General features: G+C 35.9%; 1 protein-coding gene across 1 annotated transcript in view; it reads left to right on the top strand.

Annotated features, from left to right (window-relative positions):
- LOC109917914 (copine-5-like) overlaps window positions 1–10,781 on the top strand; it is a 557,988-nt gene that overhangs the window by 473,951 nt on the left and 73,256 nt on the right. The window contains exons 15-17 of the mRNA XM_048612100.1: window positions 2,597–2,643; window positions 3,801–3,982; window positions 6,024–6,151. Of these exons, the coding sequence (XP_048468057.1) occupies window positions 2,597–2,643; window positions 3,801–3,982; window positions 6,024–6,151 (357 nt within the window). The remainder of the gene's footprint in view (window positions 1–2,596; window positions 2,644–3,800; window positions 3,983–6,023; window positions 6,152–10,781) is intronic.

Raw genomic sequence — 10,781 nt, forward strand, 5'->3', positions numbered from 1 at the left:
TTATTGTGCATCTGAAATCACATGTAGGTCAGACGAGGTAACAGTGGCAGATTTCCTTCACTAAATTCCAGATTTCTCTTTGAATTCAAATTCCATCATCTATGGTGGTGGTATTCAAACACAAGGCCCCTGAGCATCACTGGATCTCTGGATTACTAGTCCAGCAAAAATACCATTATGCTATCACCCTCCCTATTGTACCTTTCAATCTCCCATCAGTTATTATTTCAGATCGTTTATAGGTATTTTGCATCTTTTCAGCCAACTTTGTATTGTTTGTTTTGTGAGCAGTTCTCAACAAGTTGAGATGAGGCATTAAATTTGTTTGACATCTACCACATCAGCACAGCCTACTACTAAAGATTGATAATGACTGCCAAAAAAAATTGTCATTACAATATGAGCACAAACTGATAGTGTCAGACAAAAATTCTAACACTTAGTTTCTGACCAGTTTTCAGAATTAGTCAGCGAATTCGCTGACAATTGTTCTACAGTCATATCCAGTTGCCTGGTTCTCCAAACAACTGAACATTGCAAAATAATCAGTGGTTTCCTATAAATATCAATTACACTTTCAAATTCTTTCCTACTCAGTGAAGATCTGTGTCCTGGTCAATTAGAAAATACAGGACAAAAGCTCTGAAAATAGCACTTGAGAGGAAAGAGGACTAAATTATCTGATAGTCACATGTGAAAAGAAAGAAACAACAAAGGATGACAGAGGAAAAGACATTCTGTCATCTTAAGTACTAGTCCCATCTCATCCAAAAATCACTCTCATTGCCCCCTCCTCAAAAAATTCCACTCTCAACCTCACGTCCTTGTATAATATTCCTTATATTTGGGCCAGGTGAGGATGACTTTTTTTCCCTAAAGGACACAGGTGAACTAGTTTTTCTTTTGTTTACAGCAATCTGGTAGTTTCATGATCACCATATTGTTGCTAGCTTTTCTGTCCAGACTTAGTAACAACATTTAAGTTCCTGAACTACCAACTTGGGATTTTAATGCAAGTTTCCAGATCCTTAACTTAGGTCCCTGGAATACTTGTCTAGTAGATACTATACTGCTATTCCCCATCACCTGTGTTTGCTGAAGTACACTGACGGCTGTTTAAATAATGCCTCAATTTTAAAATTCCAATCAAAACCATCCAAAGTGTCATTGTTCCCTAACCCTGTAACCACTTACAGCCTCAGAACAATTTCTGAAATATCTGCATTCCTTTAGATCAGGCATCTTGAGCATTTGCAGCTTTTTAATTGTTTTACCATTGGCTGCCATGCTTAAAAGTGGCTCAAGCCTTGAGCTTTGGAAATCTTTCCATGTAAACCCATCTACCTGTCCAGCCCTCACTCTCCTCCAAAGCGCTCCTCAAAATCTAAGCCAAGCTCTTAATTCCTTACCCCAGTAATCTTCTTCCATGTTCAGTGTCTTGCCTTGTTTGAAATATCTACTGTGAATCATGTTGGAACATCTTATTACTTTAAATACAAGTTTTTTAAAATGTAATTTTGTGGTCAGCAATCTGTCTGGAAGTTCATTCCCCATACTGATTACTCTTTGTCTTGTTTAAGGGCTTTAAAGCCCTGGAACAACAATGCTATGGAACTGCTCCTCGCTGAGCATAAATAGCACGGTGTGAATAGAGTAAGAGAAGAAGAGAGAAGGACACAGGGAGCTAGGCTTTAGCCTGCAGTCCAGTTGTGTGAATTTCGAAATACTTGCAGAGAAGCATGTGGAATAGACAAACTAACTGTTTATGGAATAATCTTTCAATAACGTAATTGTAATATTAGACACTGGTATATCTCTGAATACCATGTTTCAGTCTTAATATGTTTTTAAAAAGTATTATAAAGAAGCCCAAGCCTGAAGACAGTCCTTGATCTTGCCTTCTCTTCGACCAGTCTGTCGTGAACTCAAACTCATAGATGTAGGCATAAAACCGAACATCAAAACACTTTCATGAAGGATGTTTTCCCGATCTCTTGTATTTTTATTTTGAGCCCATGTTCTATAATGCTACAACAACAGTTTAAGTGAAAGAACCTTTTAAAATCATTTTACAAATGCATGCTAAAAATAGAAACTCATGCTTCTCTAGTCATATCTTATAACTTTACTGTTTGGCGTTGGGTCATGTCTTTTCTCTGCACTGCCTTCAGCATTTGTATGCCTTCTGGTTGGAAACTACAACTGTATACAGTATTTTTGGCTAAATCTGACTGGAGAGCTATAAAGTCTGATCGTGACCCCCTTTGGGAAAACACCAGAATATAGTTTCTTTTTATATTTCTGCACTGTATTATGAGATGTGTTGAGAATCAAGTCTACTATAACATGCCTATTTCAGGTCTTACAAGTACTGATAAATGGTTAACATTTCATTTATGGTGCTACTTGAGCCAAGGATGTTGATAAAGATCACAATATGTATCTGCTCTTCTGAAAAATATCTTTAACCTATCCCTAGACCACTGCAACATGTCAAGAAAAGCTCCATAGACCATTATTGAAATAAAAACCAACACAGAATCATGTCTAAGTATATTTGAGATAAAACGTTATGTCTCCCTGTTTAATCTTGCAGAACACAGATAAATTTTACAGTGGCTATCGATTTCACAGCTTCTAATGGTAAGTACTTAAGCTTTAGATAAATCTCCACTACTAATTGAGTTTGTCTCACTTATGCAGGTGGCTGTGAGTTACTGATTTATGGTCTAGATCAAACATTTGATTGTTTTTCCATGGGTTAAATGGACATTAAGCTTTAGTAAATATTTTATCATGTATTAGAAAACCTTCAAATTAAAATTGAGATCTTTACACAATTTTACTTCATTGATCTGTAGTTTATTTATATTTGTTGTACAATTACTGTACTCCATTGGAAAGATGTTTCTACAATTATAGACTAAGAGGAAATAATAAAGGATTGATGTCAATGGAAAGGACATATAGTACGTTAGGCAGCATTTACCAGGAATGAACTTGCTTTCTTAATGCTAATGTTTTACAAAATTAAACATTGAAAATGCTTAGCAAAAACCTGTTATTAATTGTCTTATGACAAGAGCATGTTTTGTTTGATAAATTGTTGATAGTCTGCTGCAAGTGTTGTTGGGGAATACCCTTGAGGAAATTCCCAGCAGTGGTCTTTTATTTAAATGGTATAATTGAAATAACCACATAAAAGCTTGAGTAAAGATTGTTATTTGATGATCTAATTGATAGAAATATATTCCGCTGGCCTAATGATGGGAAGGCTGCTATTTGTCTTAATGACAATCGACATGTATTGAATGGTACTAATAATTCCCTTACGATTTATGCTGAGGGAAGACTTGATCCATGGTGGCCAGGCACAGAAAAGCTGGGCTTTCCTATTGAAACTGGGAATAACTATGTTGGGGGTGCCCAGAAGGAATAAACTCCTTCACTTAGGCCCTCTCCATTTAGAAGAGTCTAAATGTTTGATTAGTGTTGAACTTTTCTGCCCAACCTTCAGTTTACAGAGTCAATGTTCATGCAGTCAAGCAAATCACCTAAACCTGTGAATCAGGCACAATACTCTTGTAGTGCAGTGATACCCTGGGATATGGGTGATGGTCATTGGGGGATCTGTCCTATTGTGAATATAAGTTGCTATGTTATTGGTATTAATATAAGTCAGTATAATTTCATTGATATCTTAAAATAACATAGCTAACAACCACAGAAATGTAATAACTGCCTTATCATTAAAAGATTTTGTTTTAATAGATTGTTTTTCTTATTATTTGCTTCACCAGGAAATCCGTCTCAGTCCACCTCATTACACTATATGAATCCTTACCAGATGAATGCATATGCAATGGCACTGAAAGCAGTGGGGGAAATCATTCAGGACTATGACAGTGATAAGATGTTTCCAGCTTTGGGATTTGGAGCTAAACTGCCTCCCGATGGAAGAGTTTCACATGAGTTTGCTCTGGTAAAATATTTTAATGTGCTGCTTTTGCAATGTCAGGTCTAATATGTGGAAAGACATTTGAAGTATGGATGGGAACAGAGCAGGTGTGCATAGTAGCTTTAGTATGCTTTGACAGGGAAATAAGAAATTGGAGCCGGGCCTGGGTCTCATAGAACCCCACAATTCAAACAGATCTTGGCTAATCTTCTGCTTCAATGTCATTTTCATATACTATCCTGCTAATTAATAGAACAAATGCTTAAAAAAATGTAAGAACCCAACAAAGGATAATGTTTGCATGAAGTAAATAATAGAAAATTCCTGTTCCTTGTGAGCTTTGATTTCCCACTGTGTAATTGCAAGCACCTTGAGGTCAATGTACATCTACAATCCAACTCATGGATACATTGTGTTTATTTAGGGTTGTCAACTCTGGTTGAATGGATTCCTGGAAATTTGGTCACATGAGATTTTATCATATGATGCTTGTTCATTTTGCAAATATTCTTGTATTTACCTGTAGCACTCTTGCAGTGACAACATTTCAAAAGTACTTCATTGATTGTAAAGTGATTCAAAATGAGAGAAAATGTCTTCATTTGTATGCAAGTCAGAACTAGAGGCCCTCAATTGTGTGATAGCATTCATCAAAATTGAAGAGAAGTGTTTTCATCCAAAATTGGTAAGATTGTGGAGTGTGTTACAACAAGCAGCAATTCAAAAAAAAACATCAAACCATTTAAATGGAATCTAGGTATGCATATGAGGAGCAAAGTATCAAAGGGTATGCCGATTGGCTTAGGTAAAGCAGCACAAATGCCAGCAAAATCAAGTTGGTTCAAGAGATTTGTTTCTTGTTATAGACTCTATGAAATTATGTGAAAAAGTGCTACATAAATGGGAGCTCTTTCTTCAAAAGTTACATTTCTGTATTCAATATCATTGCTCATTCTGGGTCTAAAAGAAAACAAAAAAAGTTGCTCATTTGCAAGATTTGGTTGGATATTGGGAATTTTTTTCCACAGGGTGAAAGCAAAATCAGAAAATGTTGTCACTGATTTGTGCTATTGCTTACAGGTTCAGCTGCATGTTCATGATCGACATTGATTTGCTGTCAAGCTTGTCCCAATCTTGTAGACACACAAGTGGAGAATATAAAGTGAAAATAAACTCAATTAAGAATAAGGCTGGGGAAAAACAAATATTTCCGTATCTCAGTTACTGACGAAGTTCCTGGACATGCAGCCATTATTTTATGTTTACCTGAAGAGAAGTGCCTTTGCTAATGTTTTCACATTTGCCAATTAGTATAACAAGATGTTGTTCTTGCAAAGTATATTCAGATTGACAACATGCAGTGAACTGATAACCTTAAGGTTTCATTAGAGGGATTGTATTCAATTTGATGTTCATTTTAGCAGCTGATTAAGTTTTCTCATTTGATTATGACAAGTTCAGGGGTACTTCTGTTGGAAATCCATTCAGTTTTTCACTATAGCATTCATAATAACAATCAAAACTGTAAGACTCCAGTACTATTGCAAAATCAAGGATCTTGATATGCAAGTGTCAGGTTGAAGTTTTATTCACACAACAGGGATACGGCCAAAGGGAACAAATGTTCTCTAGGTGGATTAACCATTGTAAATACCGGTTTATGGAGAGAGGGTGGGATACTCTTCAGAGGGTAGGTGCAGACTCAATGGGCTGAACGGCCTCTTTCCGCACTGTAGGGATTCTATGTTTCTATAAATTTAATAGTAAAGTACAAATATTGATGGTCAAAATTCATAATAGTGCCAAATTATTTAGGCATGTTCAGTGCCTTTCAGTAATAATATTTAAATACTTCTGTTAAACTTCATAATGAAACAGCATTAGAGTTGAAACATGGGCAAAACTGTGAAGTAGATCAGTGACAATAAGAGGTGAATAAATGACAAATAATATTTTTACTTTAATGAAAGAAATATATCCCAGTATCTGAAACAAATACCAGAAAAAAAATCTGAGTTTCATGCTAATCTCCAATTGTGCTTTATTTCCCTGGAACATCTTACAGAATGGCAACCCTGACAACCCATATTGTAATGGTATCGAAGGAATTCTTGAAGCATATCACAGGAGTCTCAAGACAGTCCAGCTTTATGGACCGACAAATTTTGCACCAGTGATTAATCACGTAGCAAGGTAATATTAGCAGCCCTTTAGCGCACTATTTTGACAGTCTTGATCCTTTTTTCTGATGTACGTGTAAATCAGAGATTTATTTGACTCACTTCATTTAGAAATTTTGGTACAAGATAATACACAGATTAAAAAGACATTGTAAATCTGTTGAATTATTGAGCACCATAGGAATTAAATCGTTGCTGATTAATGTTTTACAATAAACCGTGTTTTCTAGCAAATGTCACAGTCTGAGCTAAAATGCCAGATTGTTGTGTTGATAAATGTTGTAATGCTTTGAGTCCTTTAAATAACGCTAATGATGAAAAGAGTCATAAATTTCCATGACATACAATTGATAGACCTGCATTCAAACCGATGTAAAAATGGAAAACTCCTGGTGTTGTTTAGGTTACAACATCCATATATACTAAAAATTTCTTACTTACACACCCTTACAAGAGCTTTTAACACAAATTATGGTCACATTTAATTAAGAACTTAGAATATTAATAGCTGACATTGACATTTTGTTGATGAACCAATTAAATCACTCAAAATATTTACCAATTTTATTTCAAACATTAATATCTGTAATAGATTTTGGACAGTTATAGTCTCAAAGTAAGACTTTAAGTAAAGTAAACCATACATTTTAAAAATTTCTGAAATAGCCATTCAGTAGTTTGGTGTGTGAGTAGACTAGCAAATGGAAATGTGTTTGAGGTTGGAGTTTGGTAATCCTAGAAGGACAAGGTCAATGAGTGTCACATCCTGCTGGGTCTTTCCCTGCAAAAAGCTGTAAGATCCTTCAGCTATTTACTTCGATAAATCTGAAAAAGCTCTAATTCTGGTATACTTTTCACGAGAAGTATACTCCCTATTAAAACTAGATTCTCATGACTCTTCTCTGGGACCTCTCCATCCACATGTTAAGACTGACTATCAGCTGTCATGGTCAACTTGACCATAGTTCCATTGCTGGAGGATGAACACCATTATAACAGATTCTGGAATCTCACCTTCAAATGCTTTCCATCCCAGACTACCTCTCCCAGTGATGTTAGACTATAGAGTAAAGGATTAATTATACCTTTATTCCAAAGATGCCCATTGAGCAGGTGCGAAAAGAGCTATATCATAGTGACATCAGATCACTGGTAAGACTGGAGCAGGGTCAATAAAGCTTCAGCAGTATGTCCTCTTTCATAATTCCTTGTAACAGTTTAATATAGCCTGCTAACGATTACTCACCAAAGGTTAGACATCACATTTCTTCAGAAGCAGCATCCCATACAAGATCCCTTTCAAATGCCTTGGAAACTTTGGAAACTGCACTAGTGGATCCTAAGATCAATCTCCTCATCGTCATTGCTAATTGCTTAGATTAATATCCCTATTCCTTCATACTTTTGACTCATTTAGCAATGCCATTGGGGTTTTGCTAGTAGCTTCAACATTTTCTATTTTAAACCAGAGGAATTTTCAAACAAATGAGTCAACAATTCCAAAAACTTTGCTCCCCTTTTATAAATAATCACTAAGAGAAGGTCACAATCAATCCAAATGGCATAGCTTAAGTTGAAATTATAACATCACCATTACAAATCACCAATTTAAAGTTTAAATATGAAGAAAGAGTCCACACAAAAGATAAATATTGAAATGTATGGTGGTGAGTTATCCAATTGTGCTGATTGAGCAAAGCAGTACACTACATGAACGATAGATCCTCCAGGACCAATAATTACAGTTCTATAAAAGCAAACTATAAGAATGGAAATTCTCATTTGTACAGTAGAGAATATTTTTCTGAGATTGATTTGCAGCATTTATTGAGTTAATATATTGAGGATTCTGCTTTTCACTAGTCTAATAGCTGATTCAGGCATGGTCAATGGGTACATGGAGACGATTCTATATGTTATCTTTCAAATCCACTCCTAAAATAAAAACATTCTCAAAAATTTTAAAAAACAATCAAATGAAAATTTGTGTATAGCTAGACAATAGGAATATTAATCTCAGTAGTTTAGTTGACAGAAGTATATATAAATTCTAAAAGTTTTTTTTTTCAATTAAATTTAAATTGTGCTAAATGTAACATCATATTTTTAGTTTTGAACCATAATTGACTTACTAAATGGAATTTGCTACACTTCAACCAGCCAATCAAACACTACTTTTGTTGCAGTAACTGTACCTACCCTGTTTCACCACATTGAGAATAAAGAAATGGAAAAATATAACTTCAGTACAATTCATTTGGGTATTACCCAATTAGTTAAGTTCCCATTTTTCCAGCTTTACTGTGATATGACTGTCTAGATTTTCCTTTAGCTCTGAAGAACTTGGAGCTAGTTGTCCTTTACTTCAAACATTTCTGTCTGTCATGGGTGTTTCATTGAATTCCCTCTCATTTAGACAGGGCTAGAATTAAGACTGGTTCAGTGACTCTTCAAATTTTGAAAATTGTACTTGGCAGTCTGCTAGCCCTTACTCCATTATGGCCGGTAATAGGCATCCACAGGCTGCTGATGTGGAACAGGAAATAATTTGATAAGTAAAAATCTTTAGACGTGGATCCCAAAGTACTATTCTGATCAATCTCACAGTTACCAGTAGTCTGGACAAGTGTTCATTTCCTGTGTCTACAGTTCCCTATTTTAAGAGGATATTAGAGGGGTTTCTGACGAGCAAAAGTCCTCTGAATTGATACCGTGTGAATCTTGATTGGCATCCATATCAACGTTGACTCAACCTTCTACAGTACAATTGCACAGAGCTGGCTGCTTGATTAATGAGAATGGCAACAGCATATTTCCTTGCAGTCCATTTTTGATAACCTAGCTCATGGCCAGGAGCTTCCAGTGATCAGTTTATATCAGAGCTGACAGTTTCCCACATACCATAAAAAGATGGCCTGTGTTGAGCAGACATTCTATAGGTTGAGGGTAAGGTTTCAATACCCCTCTAGAGGACTGAGTTCAAAATATGCTTTTTTTCATGGACTGGCAGTGACACGGGAATAGCAAAATAAAAGGTTAGCATTTCTTAGACCTTTTTAAACATTACAAATCTTACTGGTGTTAGAAGTCAGTGCACTATAATCTGTGTAGATATAAATTGTGATTCCTCATTTTTGACTTCATAGAGCCTCCAGCAAACAGTATAACTATGGTTCCCCTTCCCATCAAAGCCAGTAATATGATGCTGCACTTAAGAATGTTGGTGTTATATTAAATTAAGTGTTTGGAAAGTAGTGGGAAGGAGGCTAGAGGGGAAACAAGGAGTAACTACATTGACCAAGCTCCAACAATTGCTACCAAATGTGCCAAACAATCTCATTGTCAGAAGCAATACAGCTCCAATTCAAATTTTGCCTGTTCCTCCAGTGAACAGCAGTTTTAAATCAGAGGAGATAAAGCCTTCAAGGTATTTAAAAGCAAAATATGGTGAAATAAGGCTATAGTACGAAAGATTTATCTTACATGCATAATCATAGCAGTAGCTTGGAATGCCTCAAAAGCAAAGATTGAAGAATTTTAAGGGTTAAAGATTCCTTTGTGCCAGGAGCTTGGTATTCAGGGCTATTTCTGAAGATTACCATTGTGATTGTGCAAAAGAGGTAACAGTGAGAATAGTTAGCAAAGTTTTCCAAACAGTTTATTTTAGCAACTTATTAACTTATTTCATTTTAATGTTTTGAAAACATTAAGTACACAAGAGGTTCAAATTCCTTGGGTTGCCCAACTTGTATCATCGCAGTGAAAGTGTTACAATTTATGCAGAATGAACTTAAAATGAAGGACAATGACCAAATACTGTGCTGTCATTCCAAACAGAAGCATTGAACTCAAAAACAGATATTGGTGGAAAACTGTTCTGAGGAAGGTTCACTGGACCCAAAATGTTAACTCTGATTTCTGTCCACAGACGCTGCCAGACCTGCTGAGCTTTTCCTGCAATTTCTATTTTTGTCTCCGATTTACAGCATCTGCATTTCTTTTGGTTTTTAAAATCATAGAAATCTTGGATGTGTTGATTGCAGAAACATAATTTATTTTCATTAAATTGATACAGGTGCTATATTATTTTGAAACTTAATTTCCTTCCAAATACAAATTAACATGCATTTACGAAGAAAAACTGACAATTGCAAACTGATACCTGAAAGAAATACCACCCAAGTAATTTACATGCAAATTAATAAATTTTCTCATATTTGGATGTGTCAATTACAAATATACTGGGATCTGAGACTTAAAATTTTTTATAAGCATTAAATGACAATAGCTTTAAATGTCCTGTACCTTTAACAATCTCAAAAAAGTAACCTTTTCAAAAGCTTCAGTCGTGAAAATTACATCGGACTTTTAAGGCAACTTGTGATACACTTAAATTGGTGACAACAAGGTGCAGAGCTGGATGAACACAGCAGGCCAAGCAGCATCATAGGGGCAGAAAGGCTGACGTTTCGGACCCAAAACCAGCCCAGCTCGTCCCCGCCTCCCTAACCTGTTCTTCCTCCCACCTATCCCCTCCTCCCACCTCAAGCCGCACCCCCATCTCCTACCTACCAACCTCATCCCGCCAAAAGCATCTCTGATGAAGGGTCTAGGCCCGAAACGTCAGCCTTTCTGCTCCTATG

The sequence above is a fragment of the Rhincodon typus genome, chromosome 25 (genome assembly GCF_021869965.1).
Source record: "Rhincodon typus isolate 14 chromosome 25, sRhiTyp1.1, whole genome shotgun sequence".
NCBI classification, from domain to species: domain Eukaryota; kingdom Metazoa; phylum Chordata; class Chondrichthyes; order Orectolobiformes; family Rhincodontidae; genus Rhincodon; species Rhincodon typus.